The following is a 19,596-nucleotide window of genomic DNA, read 5'->3' as shown; positions in this document are numbered from 1 at the left end:
AGATGGCATAAAGCAAGGCACTGAGAGGACATCCTTGTCGAACCGAACGTTCGAGAGTCCAAGACTCAGACAAATATTTCCCTATAAAGCATTGTGCAGTAGAATTTGAGTAAAGCCAATATATGACATTAGATAGCTTTGGCCCAAAACCAAGTTTTTGCATGATTTGAGAGACATAATCCCACTGTACTGTATCAAACGCCTTTGCCACATCCACCTGCATGACCAACACATCTTGATTTGAATATTTAGCATATTCCATTGCAATAAGAGTGTTAGTGATATTGTCATGTATATGCCGTCTTGGAACAAAACCATATTGCCTGGGATGAAGTCCATCATGAAGGATATCCTTTATCCGATGTACTAACATTTTGGCAATCAGTTTGTATATCACCGGCATCAAAGTAATTGGTCTCCAGTCATCCATAGTCTCACAAAGAATCTTTTTGGGCACAAGCCTCACCAGACCATGCTTCCAAGCTGAGGGAAGATGTTGGTGCTGCCATGCTGCATTAATAAACTGCAGAATTGGACCCTTCATTTCTGGCCAAAAGGCTTCGAAAAATTCAACCGTCAGACCATCCCAGCCAGGGGATTTATGTTTACCCAAATGCTTAAGGGCTTCCTCCAGTTCATTATCTGAAAAAGACATTTCCAGCATTAAGGCTTTTTGCGAGGAGACAATGGGAGAAACAAGCTCAGTAAATCTGTTACGAGCCAATGCAACCTGAGGTGCAGAAGAAGAAGGCTGAGAATAAAGGAGCTGAAAGTGATCCAGACATTGTTTTTCAAGTTGAGAGAGAGATTGGGTCCAGAGACCATCTGATTTCCTTACCCTCATGATAGATTGGCTTTGCCTATGTGCATGTAAGTTCCGGAAAAAAGATTTAGAGGAACAGCCCTTATCTAGCATGGGTTTAACTCTGGCCCTAATCTGCCATTTAGACAGCTTGCGTTTGTCATTGGCATCAATTATAGAGGAGGCACAAGATAATAAATGCTGTTCAGAATCAGATAGAGATCTTTGATGACTAATCTGTACAAGATACTGCTTGTATGATTTTGCCCACTGGATATGCTGTCTAGTTTCTGCCAAGTACCATCTTCCATATTCCTTGATGACATTTTGAATACGATTTATGAAAGAGGTCCAAGCAAATTCCAGATCCTCCTGAGCATGGGATAGCAATGGCCTGCAAGCCAGTCTGATCATATGCTGAAATTTTTCATGAGAAAGATAGAGTTGATTAAAATGTAAATTTCTGACTGAGGAGAGCTGCAAGTCATCTCTCTCCATTGATCATACATTGAATAATCATCCATCTTCCACCTAGATCATTATGTGCTATCAAGGGTTGCAGATCATGTCTGGCTAAAATGCACAGCCCAGAGAATTGTTCCGATATTGAATAGAATATATCATATCCTGAAAAAAACCCATGCTGTCCAGCAAAAAAATGCTGATTATGCTCTTGGAGACATACAACATCCGGATGAGTTGTATTTATATAATGCCAGAGAAGCCTCCATTTATTCTGGTTGCAGAGGCCCTGTATATTATAGGAAAAACATTTAAGAGAAACACTCATGAAAATATATACAAGAGAATGTTCGGTCCTGCAAAAGAGCGGGAGGCCTCAAGCCTCTGCCATTGCCACAGGGTCTTGCTGACCCTCAGCTTCCAATTCCCTGATAATATCATCTTCTTCACAAAGGGGAAGACCCTTCTTGACTGCATTGACCCAAGCCTTTGTGATGGGGCTGCTTGAAGAGGTAGAAGATTGACCTGGAGAAGGAGCAGAGGCATCCCAATTACGAGATTGGAGAGGTCTTTGTTTGAGAGGCATCGTCTTCTTTGCAGTCTGCCATCCCTCATGAGAAGGTGAAATATTTTCTCCTAACTTGCTTTTACCTTTATCCTTATTTTGAGCTGAATTGGCCTGACTCCATGTATGAACTGAAGGCTTTGGTCCTTTAGCTTCAATCTTTTCCACATATGTCTTCTGACCTCCTTTATTAGATGGCAGAAGAATAGCAGCTGGAGGAGGTGGATGAAGGATAGAAGGACATTCCGAAGCAAGATGCCCAAATTTGTGACAAGAAAAACAAGCTCCAGCAAAAATGCCCCATTTTAAGGTGAAATATTTCTTGCCCAAATTAACACCCTCAATCTCAACTGCAATAGAAGAAGGGGTCGATCTATCAGTATCCCATAATATGCAAAAACGATTTTTATTACCTGTTGGACGAGGGGGACAGATCACTTGCCCCAATGTCATAGCTAACCTTGGAAGCTCTGTTCTCATATAATCTGGAAAATCAACCACTTCAACCCATACAGGGCAGTGATGCTTGATGAGGTTCTGATAGTCCTTATTAGGGGACCAGGGCATGATATGCACCATCTGGCGACCAAAAAATAATGGAGACATTTCCAGCATCTTTTGTTTTGTCAAAGCATCCAAAAGATGAACTTCATAAAATCCTCGGGAGGCAAAATAGACTCCTTCTACAAAGCATCCACCTAGGAGAGAATTCACCCATTGTCCCACATCATTAGCAGAGGGAATTTTGCCTGGGAAAAAGATGATAACTGCAGTTTGAGAGAGCTTCTTCAAAGGTTGCACAAGAGATGGCAGCTTCATTTTGTAAGTGAGTTCCGGAGCAGGTTGAATCCATTCCCTTCAGCTTTGTTGAAAATCATCATTCAGCATATCAAACACATAAGAAGCATCTTCAGAAGAAGGAACTATGGGAGAAGAGGCTTCCCTTGATTGTCTTTTGGGTTCAGGAGAGAGGGCTCTCTTGACATAGTACTTATTTGCTTCTGCCATGGAGGCTAAGGGATTTAACAGATATCAAACAAGGAGATTCGGACAGGGACGAAGAAAGGCTCGCAGGCTGTACGGATGCTAAGTTGACGCATTGTACGGTCAGATTGGGGAAATACAGGAAAGGACTGAGAAAGTGTACGGGATCACCGACGGGCTGTACGGGACAAAGGATAGTCTGTACGGAAGAGTTGAAGGGCTGTACGGAATAAATAAAGGGGAAAATACGAACGGAGTGTAAGGGCTTTGGGAAGGAAGACTGCAGGTAAGAAATGACGAGCAGGGTCAAACGGAGCAGCGATGGAAAGGTAAACAACAAACGGCCGAAGGATGGTACGGACGAAGCGACGGGCGCCAAAATCTGATGGACGACGATGAACGACGCTCACCGTACGTCCGTCGCACACCCTCTCTCACACACACGCTCACCGTACGTGCACAACGTCCGTCGCACCACACCACGCTCACACCGTCTCTGACACACACACACACACACACACACACACACACACACACACACACATACATATATAAATACATGTAGGTATGTATGTACCAATGTATGTGTGTGTGCATGTGTTTGCACATACACATATATACCCAGAAGGTTTTTCATGATCCTATATGCACATATTTAACACCATATGTATATGTAGATGACCACACAATGACCCATAGTTTGTTGCATGATCCTCGATAAACAATGGACTGATTGAACAATCATTTCATCTACCTTATGTCATATGGACTAATCTTGGAGTGATGCGCTTTGAGCTTGCATGATCCCTTGGGTTCTTGGCCATTGCAATAGCACTCTGATCGTCACAAAAGTTCACAGTAAGATCATCTCGGTCCGCTCCAAGATCCTCAAACAACCTCTCAACAAAACAGCCTCGCATGCACATGCAAGAGATATACCCATCTTTGCCATTGATAGAGCCATTGTGACTTGCTTCTTGCTAGACTCAGCCATAGGATTGGAATTTAGCATAGATGTGGATTCTGAAATAGACTTCCTTGGGGTCTGCAAACCTCCCTGGGCTTTTGCTTCAAACACGTTGCATGCTTCGAAACATGTTGAAAGTAGATGAGCCCAAGTTTTCATGTTGGTATTTTGTTGGCGGTCATTTCCATATTGGCACTCTAGTGTGCACAATGCCATAACTCCTCTTGACTCCCAAGGTATCATCATATATCTTGGAATTTTTTTTGCATCATCTAGACATGTGAAAATAGATGTCGTCTCACTAGAATGCGATGCCCACTCACAAGCACAGGTAGGATCTCAATGATGCTTACACAATTGAATTGCTACAAAATGTAGATGCAAATCATCGGCAATGAGCTCTCATGGTAATGGGAAGATGCACACAATAGAAATTGCAACAATTAACTGCCCACACAATGAATGCCACAATACATAGCAAACCTTGAGTGAGGAGGTGTGAGGGTGAAGCCATATGGTGGCTTCATAGAGAGGTTAGGGCCTTAAACCCCTCCTATGTGGCATTGGTTTAGTCTGTTGAATTAAAATGCAATACATATGTATGGATATAGTACTATCATCTGATTGGCTGCCCTAGAGCGTGTGGGGAGCTGGGGCGGTGAGCGCTTGCCTGTGTGACATGTGGCAAAGCCACCTAGGTTAGACCAATAGAATGGTGCCATGTTGCACGTATCCTCCTGATGCATTGCATTGAAGCATGAAGCAAAACAACAAAGCAAGGGAGCAAAAAATGAGCTCTAGACTATCATTGTAGTAGCACTCAAGTGCAAGAGAGTACAACTAAATTGTTGGAACATCACTAGGAAGGCTAGCCCCAAAACCCTAGCCTTGTCAATCCTTGGGCAAAATTAAGTTATAAGAGTTGACTTTATCCAAATGACCTAATCATGCTAGCACCCTAGCACACTAACTAGAACTAGCCTATATGGCGATATCAGGGATAACCTATCAACCCTTCATGGTATGGGTTAAGTACATTGGGAACATCTCAGAGATGCCTATATCTAATGCCATGATTGAACATGCTCATCCAAAAGGATGTAGCAATCTATAGAAGTACATGAATGGTACAATCACGTAACAAATAGAATCAAGTGTAAAGATTGCCAAAAAGCTTCAAACCTGGGTCGTGGAACCGCCTTCGCGAAAATATTAACCAAATTTTCTTGTGTCTGAACATAAGACAAGCGAATATCTCTTGTTGATAGTGTCTCTCTGACATAATGATAACGAACCTCAATGTGCTAAGTACATGTATGAAACACTGAGCTCTGCGCAATGGCTAAAGCACGCCAATTGTAAGGTAGATAGTGGTAGGATATGTCTAACGACCTTTAGGATCTCCGTACTACAGATACCCACCAATCGAGGTGTAGGGATTGACTAGGTTTAGGCCTGCTGTAGGTCCTGGTGTCCATCCCTATGGGATGCCCACATATGAGCCCATGGCTCATATTTATGTCACCCAAGGGTGTCCCTAACTTAAGGGTACCCGTACTATGGGTGTAGTATAACTTAACCTTAGATTTAACTACCTCTAAAGGACTCCTTTAAATGGGTCACGTGCTAGGACCTAACCTCATTCTAATGCCAGCTCATATTATGTCCTGAGGTGGCATAAGAGCTTTAATTGAGCAGCTTCTTCAGCAACAAGAAACTAGTCCTCTCACTTTTCTTATAGAGTCTTTTCTTGATCTTACACTTCAGTGCTGCTCCAATCTTGCAAATCCTGCACATTCAGCCAAACATAGTGATATCCATGTTGATTCAATGTGATACTGCAATGAACTATTGATTAGATGAATTTATCATCAATCAACTTGTTGCAAATCTCCTATCAATCAATAGCCACCAAATTTTGTTTTCCTATCTAGCTTGGAACAACCATATGAAAGAAATAAAAAATAGTTATTTTATTATCTTGACTAGAATTCGCCCACGGGTGTGTGCATCCACATATAAAAATGACAATTGCTTGCTTTTGACCATTAAATCGTGATGATAGAATGAATTTTGAAGAAAGCTTTTGTTTTCTCCAAGCTGGCTCTAATACAAATACAAATTCCCATATAGCCCCTTAATCCCTGGAGGAACCATTTGTGCTGAGAAGACTATTGTAACAATTTAGACAGTGGAAGTGCCATCAAGGCCCTATGGTTGTGTATGTGAAGAATAAATTACGATTCCACTCACATGAGAAACCTTAGATTGTCCCCAAGTGGCGATGCAAGTGTGTACAATATCTTGCCAAATCACTGAGAATGATTGAGAGGCATATGTATGAGTTCGATTTAGAGCCTTTGTGCATTTGGATCTCCAAATCTGCCATGACTGAGGTCTGTACAAACAAACATCTAAACTGATAAGTTGAAGAACTTTGTTGATGATGAGAATGATGTTCCCTTGTGGAGGGTTTGAATTGGTAAATGTTTCGAATTTGGAGAGCCACAGCATCTACATGATTGTGTGAGAAGAACATGCGAAAACAGACTAGGTCACTAGTCTAGACCTATGTAAACCCAAGATAGGATTTCTGTAAATGTTTGGAAATGCCATGTGGCAACAAATTTATTGTCCCATGATATGCTCATTATATTCATAAACTGCCCAAACTGATCTTAATCGATGTTAGATTTAAAAATGACTTGCAATAGGTCTACAAATTGCGCCAATAATATGGAATGCAAGCATCAACTTCTAACCACATACTATCACTTTGCTCATCATTTTGAGCTTAAGTTTATTGTCCCATTATATGCTCGTTAAATACATAAACTGCGCAAATTGGTAGATTAAAAAAATGATTTGCAATAGGTCTACAAATTGCTTCAATAATATGGAATGCATGGTGTAATTGAAAATTTCTATTTTTAGCACAGGACTACAAAAAGGGCCCAGAGCTCTTATTTTGGGTTCAGTTGGCCAAGTCAGTTCCAGAAGGAGCCAGATTATCAGTTGTGAGCTCCCATAGCCTGCCAGGTGCTGCTAGAGCAAAATCGCATATTACTAGGAGCTTCTTGAGCTTGCCAGAGGAAATCGTCACCAACCAAAGCCTGTACCAGTGCATCCAGGGCCTGCTGCCAGAGCAAAATGCACCAGATCATTTTGAGTTCTTTGATAAGTAAATATTAATATGTTCACCAATGCGATTCTTTGAGACTGGTCAGAAGATTCTTTGCTTACATTAGATGCCCATTTCTTATGCCCTTTTGATTGATTTTGGCTTTGCTGGATGATAGTCTTGGGAGGTATGATAATGAGCCAGACTTACTTCAAAGTGGACTTAGGTATACTTACAACGTTCCTGGACACCATGTCAGATGCTACATTGCATTTGTTCTATTAAATAAGCTTTGTTTTATACTGATTCGTTCTATGAAGTAAGTTCAAGGTTCATGTACCCTTCGTTGTGGGGATTTGGTGTGTAACGCTGGCAGAGCATGAGGTGATGTATGACTAAGTTGAAGCGCTATCATGCCTCCTCCTAGGCTGTAGTAGGTTGGACACATGATATTGCCTACCCTTGAGGGCATTGATGCCAAAAGCAGCTTACATGTATGAGGTTGGGTCTTTGACCTAGGACTTACGTTGACTTGAGGGCTAATACCTTGTAATTTATAGTAAAATTAGTGTCCTTTCCCCTTTCACAAGCAACATGTCAGGAACTTTTAAATAAAAAATGGTTATGTAAGAGTTTAAAACTTGAATTTCTATCTTGTCATTAACTACAAAAGAAATTCAAGGTGATTGAGAGCAAGACTTTTTTGACTTTTTGGAGGCAAGTGAAAGCTTTTGTGAAAGGAAAAATAATGATGTGCTTCTTTAACTTGGCAAACCGCTTAAGATGGAGCACCCTCACCTCCCAATGCTAGCTATCTTTCTAACATTGGAAATTGATCTTAAGTCCTGAATTTCATCATAGGTTTGAACCATTGTTATTCTATTTCATCATAAATATTCAAAAAACTCAACTTTTTGTTGGTTGAGCTTTGAATTGGGTTTCATTTTTGCTGTCAGGTTTGGATATTTGGTAACGACAACCTCACTTTTGTCTGTTGGTGCTCTCTTGATAAATTGGATTTGCAATAAAATCACAGATGCTGGATTCGGTAATGTACAATGAATGTGAAATGCTAGTTCCTTTAATGCCGCAGATGATGTTACATTTTGTTTTAATGTCAAATGTAGATGTCTTGTAATTTTTTTTACTTGAGAATGGTTTAGGGGTATGGAGGTAGAAAACTAGACAAGATTTGCAAAATATTGTTCAAGACTTTTACCTACAGAATCAGTTGGAAACACAACATATGATTTTCTAGGAATGCAGAGACTGCACACATGCGCAAGGACTTGAATGTGATGTACAGTGATTTTTTGGCATTTGTCACTTAAATTTTGTTGTAGTATATATGCAAAATTATATGCCCCATCTAGTAACCGTTCTAGGTGCATGCAATCCGAACTGGTCTTGCAATTTAGACACAAGACTTAACAATATTCTGCCTTGTCTGGGACATTGCTGCTTGGGATCTAGGCTCTTTCTATGGTAGAACTGATGAATTGATTTGGGGGGCTTGTAGACCCCAGGGTCTAAGGGGGGCCACATCCCCTATTTTTCCATGTGGACCGTGCCATGTGCCAGGGTCTCCCTATCCTTCCAGCTGTCTACCCACTCCCAAAATTTATCAAGCGAAATTTGACCCCAAAGCACCACTTAACCATTATTTTGTATGATTACCGAATTGCAATTATTTGCATGGAGACCTTGCATATCCACGTGCCACTGCTTCACATGGGCCCTTAGTTCTCAATTCCTCTATTTGTAATTTGGCATAGTTGGATTCCATAGGCTTCAAGGGAAAGGGATGAGACCTATAACCCAATTTTGTCCCCGATAGGCCAATATTCAATCCACTAGTCAATTGAATTTAGTGCATCATGTGTCGGTAGTTTACTAGGTGACATTTGGTGCCTGTAGTACAACTGGCCTTTGTAGGCCATCTTCTCCCGGTTCTACTGATGCCCTATGGGCCTTGGTATGTGCCTTGTAGGCATAGTTATAGGCACTTAGTGTTTTAGTGCCTTTTATGCCACATAGGACATTTAGTCCTATGTCCTAGGGTCTACCTTCAAGTACTATGTACTCTTCATTCTATCTAATCTAGTTGACGTGATGGTTCATCTCCCTCGACTCCTGACATTTGCAAAAAATCTCAGCAAAATTTGGGGCTTTTCTGTATTTGCCCTCATTAAATTTGGGGCTTTTGCCAGATTTGCTGTTTTTTGCAGTGAACATTGCCTGACATAGTCACATTTGGGTCAAATTTGCATTTGCCCTTTGATTTGGGCTGGAAATTTGCAGAACATTTACTTGCAGACATTTGCTGTCATTTTTGGACAGCCAGCTCTTTGCCATGATAGCCTTGAGGCTTTTTTGTTTACAGGTCTCTTCTTTTCAGGGTATCCCATTTGCAATGGCTGTTAACAATCATGATCTATTTGGCATTCTTCGTGAAGATGATAAGTTGGATGGCACCAACTATCCAATGTGGTCTTATCTCATCAAACATATTCTTGTTGCAAGGCATTTTTGGAATATTGTTTGTGGGATTGATCTAAGGCCAGACAGTGCTACAGTGGCTGCCCCTACTGCTGGTCCCTCTGCAGAGGGTACTCCTCGTGATGCCTTATCCTCTAGCACCCTTGTTGCTACTCCTCCAACTCAGAAACAATCAAGATGGGATGCAAAGATGCAAATGCAAATGCACATTCTTGTATTGCTTTATCATGCAAGAGAATCATTATTCCACACATCCGGTCTTGCAGGACAACAAAGGATGCTTGGGACAAATTGGCTTCTCTTTATCGGATTCACAATGAGGCACATGTTGCATATTTAAGAAGGCAATTGCAAGAAGTCAGTATGAATGAAGGTGACTCTATGGATGCATACCTGACAAAGGTCAAGGACCTCATGGAACAACTTGCCAATATTGAGGAGGTGGTGCCAAATTCTCAGCTTGTTAGTACCACATTGAATGGACTGCCAGATACATATCAAGGGTTTGCTACAACCCTTCGATTAGTGGCCATGGGTAATCCAGACCACTACTCTTTTGATCAGCTAGTCACTTTGCTTTTGCAAGAAGAGCAAAGTCGAGCTAATAGACAAGCTATTATTCCTGATCATGCATTTGCTTCACAGCAGACAGGAAGAGGCAAGGATTCCAAGCCTATTGGCAAGCCTAAATATGGGCCTAACAGTGGCAATTCCTCCAATGCATCTAAAAATACAGCAGATAAGTCAAAGAAGAAAAGATGCAACTATTGTCGCAAGCCTGGGCATGAAATTTCAGAATGCAGGAAGCGCATTGCTTCGGAGAAAAAGAAAGCAGGATTGATAGTTAATGCCTCACATGCAATTGAATCCCATGAGCCAGCATATGCTTCACATGCACATGCTCTCGAGGATGATTGGGCATGGGCTGTCCATTGCTCCTTTGATCCCTCCCAAGTTGATGCATTCTTTACTGCTAATGATGCTCAGTCTTGCTATTTTGATAGTGGTGCTTCGAAGCACGTCACATATTGCAGATAGTTGTTTCATTCCTTAGCTAATGCACCTCGTGGGGGAACTGTCACATGTGCTAATAATGCCTCCTATGCTGTAAAAGGAATTGGAGATGTGCAGCTCACATCCATTTCAAGCCATCCTGTCACTCTGACTAATGTTCTCTTCGTGCCTGGAATAGAAGTCAACTTGATTTCAATTTCAGCAATTGCCACTTCAGGTTTCACAGTGATTTTTGATGGATACAAATGCCTAGTATATGATCTTCGTGATGACAATGCCATAGTTCTCACTGGCACTTTGAAAAAGGGGCTTTATCACCTTGATGATCACTCAGCTGCACTCTCTATTGAAGCATTTGCTATTTCAGATTCACAGCTTGCTGAAACTCATCTTTGGCATGAGAGAATGGGTCATCTCAATTATAGAGCTCTTGCCAATTGACATTCATAGGACATGGCAAATGATGTACCTCAAACTCACACAGTCTCCAAACATGTGTGTGAGGGTTGTCTTTTGGGTAAGATGCATCGGTTTCCTTATCAAAAGAATTTTCCAAAACTCTCACAAAAGAAATTGCAGCTAGTGCACAGTGATGTTTGTGGCCCAATGAGGACAAATGCCCTTGGGGGGTACAAATATTTCATGACTCTCATTGATGACTTCACAAGATATTGCTGGGTATATGCTTTAAAAGCCAAATCTGAAGTGTTCTGATGCTTTCAGAGGTGGGGAATATGGTTGAGAATGAATCAGGATGCAAGCTTGTCACCCTCAACACAGATAAGGGGGGGTGGGGGTATATGTCAAAGGAGTTTGATGCATTTGTTCACTCATGCACTACTCCTTACACTCCTCAGCATAACCCTATTCCTGAAAGGAAGAACATGTGCACTATGGAGATGGCCAGATGCATGCTCAAGGCCAAGTTCTTGCCCAATAAATTTTGGCTTGATGCAGTGATGTGTGCCAACTATGTGCTGAATAGATCACCTACAAGGGCATTGAAGACTGTTACACCTTATGAAGCATGGAAAGGCAGGAAGCCTTCACTTTCACACAAGATTTGGGTCTCTTGCATATGTTCAGGTACCATCTCAGCTGAGACATAAGCTTGATGACAAGGCAATCAAATGCATATTTATTGGTTACAGCCAGGAGAGTAGAGGGTATAGGTTATACCAACGAAATACTAGAAAGATTATTGTCTGTAGAGATGTAATCTTTGTTGAACATTCGGCTTCTCCTCTTGTGGACTGCAAAGCCAATCACGGGCCCAGATACTCAGCATATTGCAGCTTTCAAGGCTGATTTGCAGCAGGCTTTTGAAATGTCAGACATGGGACAGCTACATTATTATTTGGGCATTCAGTTTGCTCATGTTTAGGGGGGTATCATGATGTCACAGTCCAAGTATATTGGACAGCTCCCTGATCGTTTTCAGTTCGAGGATTGCAAGCCAATCTCCACTCCAGTGGACCCTGGCTTCAAATTTTCAGCTCATGATGGGAGCCCACCATGTTGATATCACCCTTTACCACCAGGTTGTTGGATGTCTCATTTACTTATGTCACACCAGACCTGACTTACAGTATGCAATATCTTAGCTCAGCAGATTCATGCACATGCCCAGTCCATAGCATTGGCAGGCAATGAAGATTCTTCAGATATCTCAGAGGCACTCAGGATTTAGCCCTCTTCTATGGTGATCAGGGTTCACTTACCATGCATGCTTACACGGATAGTGACTGGGCAGGTTGCTCCGACACCAGAGTGTCACATACTGGCAATTGTTTTTTGCTTGGCAGTTCATGTATCTCTTGGCTCAGCAAGAAGCAACCAATAGTTGCCACATCTAGCTGTGAGGCTGAGTACAAGTAGCCTTCACTGCTACAGTAGAGTGTGTCTGGCTTCGATAGTTACTTACAGATCTTGGTATTCGCCAGGCATCCTCCACTATGGTCTACACTGACAGCCAGAGTGCTTTGGCCATTGCGCATAATCCAGTGTTTCATGCGCGTACCAAGCACATTGAAGTTCACTATCATTATGTTCGAGAGCGGTTGCCAGCAAGAGACATAGAGTTGTCCTACCTTCCCACAGAGGACAACATAGCAGATATGTTTACAAAGGCACTTCCTCGTCCAAAGTTCGAAGTCTTCCGACAGGCTTTACACTTGGTTCCCTTTGTTACATGATGTGACATACCTTGTACATTCATAGGTGGCTATATCCTTTTGGATGAACATGTGCCACCATGACAAAAAAATACCAGCTATTCTGAGATGTTTCGAGAATACTTCAGCCCATACCATGGAGGGGGGTTTGTAGGCCATCTTCTCCTGGTTCTAGTGATGCCCTATGGGCCCTGGTATGTGCCTTGTAGGCATAGTTATAGGCAGTTAGTGTTTTAGTGCCTTTTATGCCACATAGGACCTTTAGTCCTATGTGACTCCTAGGACACTTAGTCCTAGGGTCTACCTTCAAGTACTATGTACTCTTCATTCTATCTAATCTAGTTGATGTGACGGTTCATCTCCCTCGACTCCCGTACTTGCTCTTTTGCACAACGCCCCTACAGCCTTGTCAGACGTATTGCACACCGTCGCGTGCAGCTCCTAGACCCCCCCTCCCCCTCTCTCTCTCTGTTTCTCAAAGTGGAAGAAGGTAAATGGGCGGTTTTTCCACACGGGCAAGCACTCATTAGAGATTTCAAATCTAAACCCAAAGACTCTAAGTCTTAAACTGATGTTATTCAGACCGCCTTTAATATAGTACTTGAATGTAGTTATGATATAATAATTTGGGGCTGAGCTGCTATACTCCCCCATAGACTCTCAGTCTCTAACGGATGTTGATGATTTTGGTTTGCATTTTGTCCCATAGACTCATGAGGTCTCCCGTGGACGTTAATATTTCTTTCTTTCTTTCTTTCTCTCCCCCCCCCCCCCAAAATGGTTCCCCGAAAAAAAGCCCTTTTCAGCTGCCAATAGTTATTGTGACATGTCATGTCAAAGCCAAATCTCGAGGATTGGCAGTGCTCACAAGAGCTACCAGTTTTTGCATTGCGCATCTACCACATTCTCAACACCCTAACCCACGGTTACACATTAGAGACCTCCCATATTGTTTGTTTCAGAGGACATTACCCCCTACATACCCCTTTTTTTTGGGTAGGCATATTTGGACCCCATAGGACAGGGGTGAGGTCTACACCACAATCCAGTTTTTGTGAGTTGCTTCAAACCTACATTGATGCAATTTAGGTCTTTCCATCATGGAAATGTATTTCTTGTTCCATTTCTATCTGCATGTTAAGATCACAACAGTAAGTCTAGCCATGCGATACCGTACGAGTATAGTTTTTGTTGGAATGCAGTCTGTTTTACAGAGTAGTTAAGCTAACAAAGACTGAGGCTTTGCCATGCTTGCTGGGCTTGACAGAATTCTACATATGGTAGATCTTTATTGATATTTCCATATCTAATGTCAAAACTTTGAGAATATGTTTCTCTCCTCTCTCTTTTTTTTGTTGCCCAATCCTTTTGTGTCTCTTCGACCTTTGGTCATCTAATTGATGAGTGCCTGTTAACGGTATTGCTCATCTAATTGTTGATAACAGACGGGTAAAGTAGGGAATCTCTTTTACTTGACTATGTGGTCCTTGAAAAGATTCGTCCCTCTTCCTTCTCTTTTGTTGTTGGAGTAAAGGAAGCTTACATAGTGACAAAGATATGAAGTATTGAATAGATATTACCCAAACTGGGCTAAATGTTGTGAGTATATAATGTCCATTTCTCTGCTCCATTAATCGCCTTGCTTGAGGATTATTGTGTTAAGGTATCAGCCCCTTATATAGGCTCTAGAGAGACCTTTACTGCAACCATATGGTAGACCTTATTGATGAATTGGTTAGCCTGACCAACCAGTGCTCAAAGTGACAGGTAATAAATTGGCTTGGAATGCCAACATGGGTTCATTTTGAGAAAGAAAGAAAGAAAGAAAATTTATTAAAGTCTTCGGAAGACCGATGGGTCTATGAGACTGTGAAAATCCTGATACAACAAGTTGTGGTAGTGGAGGTACTAAACGAGCATCCATACCAATGCAAAATGCAAAAATGCAGAATGGCAGTACTAAGTCCTAAGTACAACATAGTCATGTTGATGGTTGACTATATATCAATCTCAGCATCATCATCAATATCATTATCATCATCGGCAGCAGAGATATTAGGATGGATGAGGCAGTGGAGGCATGAAGTCAGCAATAGAGTGCTGTCGGCCACTCAGAGGTGCGGTCTTGGCACGTCTCTTGGTTGTAGCTCTGCGTCTGACCAAGGCTACTGTGACCCCCGTCGGTCGGGCTCCGACTCTAAACAAGGAGGGGATGTCTCCAAGTGTGATCTGTGTGTCGACCCTCTGTCTGAGTTGTCGGGTCATAGGCGCCGGGTCACGGTCATGTCGAGGCCTCGTCTCGTGGGGGTCCATGTGATCTAGCTGAAAGAACTCCGTGATAGAGCTCTGAGAGGGATTAATCGAGGAAGAAGTCTGCTCCTGTCTCGGTGCTCGGAGTATCCTCTTGCGGTGCCTAAGTGCCTCATGAATGAAACCTGCCAAACACCGTTGGTCTGGGTAGGAGAGGAAACATGCCAAAATCTCATAACTATCCCTGAAGAGGCATTGGAAACGCCCTCGGATCTCATAGTACACGGGACACCTGAAGATGAAATGCTCCTCTATCTCAACCTCCTGCATGTCACACAGTGTGCATATGCGCCTCTCCTTGGGTAGTCGCTCTGCTGTGCCGCTCTCGATGCGAAGTCTGTGTGAAGAGACCTGGAACTGCCCAAGAGAGATCCTCAGCGAGTGGGGTAGGTGAATGTGCATGTATCCTAGTGGGTCAATGAAACCCTCTGCTGTGATATTAAGAAGTGATCTGTGTAGAAGCTAAGCTTCACTGGGAGTTCGCTCGGTCCCAACCAGGTCCGAAATGTGTGTAGTTGTAGTAGATCCTCATGGGGAGAAAACGGAGCATCCATGCTGTATTGGAAAGGAGGTAGTCTATTCGTGTGGAGCCCCAGTTGCTCAAACCATCTCTATGTACGTGCATACTAGCATCTCTGTTCTCCTCCTGCTGCAAGTGCCATAGAAGAGGAAAGAGCTATCCATGGTAGCCTGCTACGCCCCAAGGTGTAATCCCCATATTCCCTAACTTGGTACAGATATGTGATGACCTGAAATGCAGCATCTAGTTGTAAAGGGGGTGACCCAAACTTAGGCTAAATGATCTGGTGAGGAATGGATAGCTTACCACGAATTATCCGTGATAACATGAGAACTTGTAGCTGCTCCACACGGGCTCACTCTATATTCGACAAGTCTGGCCCCCAACAAGGGCTGCCGTACATCCCTGCTGGGCGAACCAAGGAGTCAAAAAGCAACCCCTTGGTACGTGGATGTTGAAAGTGCGAGCGGAAGCACTGCCTCTCTAGTCTGGCCTGTGAAGCATACCCTCTACTCAAGCGTGCCTGCATCGCGGGTCTCATAGTGAAGCTGGGTCCGGAGAAGATAACCCCAAGATAGGTGTATGATGAAACTATCTCAACAGGTGACCCCTCAAATGTGAACTGCTTCTGACACATGATGGCTCGAGATGTATTGAAGATCATGACCTTGGTTTTACCCAGGTTGACCTTTAAATCATGAGACTCACAAAAGAACTGTAGTGCGTCTAGGTGTCTCGGAGCCCCTCTGCTGAGGAAGACAAGAGAGCCACGTCATCTGCGTAGAGCAATATTTGGATCAGCGTGCCCGCAAAAGAGCAACCTACACCCCCCTGTGTCTGCATCACTGTCTCAAGCTCTTCAATGTAGAGGCCAAACAAGGTAGGCGACAAATGACACCCTTGTTTGACCCCGATGGTGCTCATGATCTCGTCTGTCCACCCGGATCTTGCCCGAACTCTGCGTGAAACTCTCTCGTAAAGTGCCATGACAGCCCAAATGATCTCCTGGTCATAACCCAAGTCCTGTAGGCGCCGTATGAGGCGGGCTCTTGGAACCGTGTCAAATGCCTTGCGGAAATCCACAAAGCAACAATAAACTCTCTGCTTCCGTGACCTCGCCTCCTCGATGATACATCTAAGCGTGAGAATGTGGTCCATGGTTTCATGATCACGCTGGAATCCGGCGTGTCTTGCTGCTATGTCCTTGACACTTTGCAAGTCTGCTAACCTCGGAGTCAAGTACTGATGCATAAATCTTGGACATGACATGTCCAATCATAATGGTCGTGTAGTTCTCCGGGCTCATGGGATCCCCTGCTTTGTGGATGGGTGAGATAGTGTTAATGGTCCAAGTGTGTGGAAAGCCCAAACAAATAGCTTCATTAAAAGGCTTTGCTAAGATCGGGGCTAGGAGGTTAATCCCATATGCAATGAACTCAGTGCATAACCCCTCATGATCCTTCACTCGGCCATTATGAAGTTTCATTACGGCATCCTTTACCCCTCCTCTTGTGAAGAGGGTGCAGGATGTGGAGCGAGGCACGTGTGAGAGAGCACGTGTGAGAGATTAGGGACAGGCTGATTTGGGATGTCATAAAGTGTGTGTGCATAATCAAACCAGATCTGAGTGTCAGTGAGTGGCGGAGGGGACTGTCCTTTTAGAAATCTCCGCCAGAAGTCCTTAGAGTTGTTACTATACAAAATGTTCAGTAGCTCCTCTTCGTTCCGACAAACGAAGTCTAGTTTCTTCCTTCGTACCAATCTACGGTATTCGCGTAGTGTATTTGGTGCGCTCGGAAGATTGTTTTTGGTTTCGAATATGAGTTGACGGTGTAAAGCCTTACACTCATCATCGTACCAACTATTACTTGGTACGGTTCTAGGGGGTGGTGGGCGGGTGGAGCGAGTGGTGTGGGGGAAAGCGTGAATGACAGCCTCGTGTAGTGAGCGGGTGACAAGGGTAGCACGATCCTCTAAAAGGGGTATGAAGTCAATATAAGCGAGAAGTATGTACAGACGGCTAGAGTAAGAAGGTGAGTGATCCCGACAAAGCGTATATCGTGGTAGGTGGAGTAAGAACTGAGTGGGGTGGAAGGTGCTATGCGAAGGGGGTGGAGATGCTAAAGAAAAGGTATGTATGATCAGCCCCTGGGGGGAGAGGTGCTACAGTGAAGTTAGTAATGCGAGATGTGAAGACAGGGGATTCCATGATGTAATCAACAACACTGGAGCCCCCCCCCATGTGGAGAGCATGTGAAACCACCGAAGCGGGCCATCTGTCAAGACCATTATAGATAATGAGATCATGTATCCTGCAGAGGTCTAATAGGGCCTGCCCATAAGATGAGAATGGACCTTGCCTGTCAGCCGAAACCCGTAGCATACCTGCCTCCTCAGGGGCAATATCTGGCAGTAGAGTGGAATCATCTCCGAAGTGAAGAAGTGGTATTTGACGGGCCCTTGTCCTCGCGTTTAAGTCTTCCACTAGGAGGACTCCTCCGCGGCTAGAGAAGTCAACGATGGACTGATAAAGAGCAGCAAATGGGGATGTCTCATCATCACCTGGGATATCTCTGGCAAAGTGGGAGGTCTCAAGGGGGAAGTAGCAAACTGCGACAAACGGATCCCGGTTGTCCATGTGTCGGATGTGGATCCAAAGAAATTTGGAATGTGTATCTCTCTGCTCTACTGAAATGGTCCCCAAAGTGTGGATCTGAAAAGAATGTAACTCCACTTGAACCTCAAACTCCTCCTGTACCCCTCGTCTCATCTCTGTAGGCAAACTCCCATGTATATCCGTTGACTATTGGAAGAGGGCGCTCTGGACTCTGATGTGTCTCTGTATAAAAGACTATGTCGTGGCCTGTATAGGATTCCGAGAAGTTCCCTGGTTTTGACCGTAAGGTACCATTACAATTCCAAATGGTGGAGGACAGGGTCTTAGATATCTGAGTCTCATAGACCCCGCTTCCCTATGTAGGGGAGGGGGCAGGTGCCCTACGGGGGCTTGTAAGAAGTCGTCCCTCTCGTACCACTGCCCACTTACCCTCCTTCCGGGCCTGATCCCGTTGCTGCAGCAAAGAGCGCCTCTCCTCAACTTGTAGAGGTGTGATGTCCTAATTTATAGAGATCGCTGGCTGATCTCGAAGGACTGACTTGCGTCGTAGAGCTGAAAGTCGTGCTTGAGTGTCATGGAACCGTATGATCAGGGGTTGCTCTCGGTTGGGATCTCTCCCCACCTGCCATGCCTTCTCTATCCTGTGCTCAGCCACAGCCAGGGTAGCGGCCACGAACGCAGTCGCATCTACCATTGGTCTAGCCTCAGTGCGTGGGATCCGGCATACTCTGATATTGAGAGCCTTGCTGGCTCTCTGTTGCTGCTCCATGAGAGCCGTTTGAACTATTGTGGTTGCACCAATCATTCCCTTCCGAGGCAAATCTATGCTTTGCCAAATCGACCATTGGAATGGTCTCAAACATGCATTACTTAAGGAATGTCTTAGAATGACTCAAAACTCCCTTGAACTGGCCAAGTGTTTACATCTTGACATCGTCCACCATAGATCTATAACTTACAAGGTCATGTTCCAAAAGGTTTTTTGTTAACTTAGAATTTATATTAGGTTGGATCGATTGATGGGACCTGTTATAGGAAGTTTTTACCCTCTTTCTGAATGCTAGACAGAGAAAGATGCATTGGTTTTATTGAAAGATTTTCTATCAAATTCAGAGTACTCTGACTTCTATCTAAAAAATTGCTGACTGTGCATTGCTCATGATCCTGTTTATTGCTCTTCACTTTTGCAATGCTGATTGTTTTAATAATTGCAGGTCAGGGGCCATCATTATTCATATGCGTAAACATTTTGACAGGATATGCAGATTCACTTTACAAAGTTGTATCTAGTCTCATATGTAAGATTTTTTAATCTTTTTATGCTCCTGAAACTAGAAAGAGAAAACATGCGAATAGGAATTCCCTAATGGCATTGTAGTAATCCAAATTTGTACTGTTTGCTGCAACACGAACCTGTCAGTCAACTCTGCGCTCACGGTATACAGACTCCATAGAAAATTCATGGGGACGTTTTAGATTTGATTAACCACCCAGCCTGTGTGACAGATTCTTTCGTGCCTTCTTCTCACTCACAATACTGTTCAACACACGTCTGCTTGCC

At 43.5% G+C, this 19,596-nt stretch overlaps 1 protein-coding gene across 3 annotated transcripts in view; it reads left to right on the top strand.

The window, feature by feature from the left end:
* Window positions 1-19,596, top strand: part of SCY2 (SecY protein transport family protein) — a 207,058-nt gene that overhangs the window by 118,323 nt on the left and 69,139 nt on the right. For all 3 annotated transcript variants that reach the window (XM_087395478.1, XM_087395477.1, XM_087395476.1), the window contains 2 exons: window positions 7,858-7,949; window positions 19,250-19,333. In XM_087395478.1, the coding sequence (XP_087251604.1) occupies window positions 7,858-7,949; window positions 19,250-19,333 (176 nt within the window). The remainder of the gene's footprint in view (window positions 1-7,857; window positions 7,950-19,249; window positions 19,334-19,596) is intronic.

Source organism: Dipteris shenzhenensis, chromosome 24 (genome assembly GCF_047967505.1).
Source record: "Dipteris shenzhenensis isolate YYH24624 ecotype China chromosome 24, Dip_SZ_1.0, whole genome shotgun sequence".
In the NCBI taxonomy this organism is placed as follows: Eukaryota; Viridiplantae; Streptophyta; class Polypodiopsida; order Gleicheniales; family Dipteridaceae; genus Dipteris; species Dipteris shenzhenensis.
Note: the sequence above shows the minus strand (reverse complement) of the source record. Positions and strands in the feature narration are given on the sequence as shown.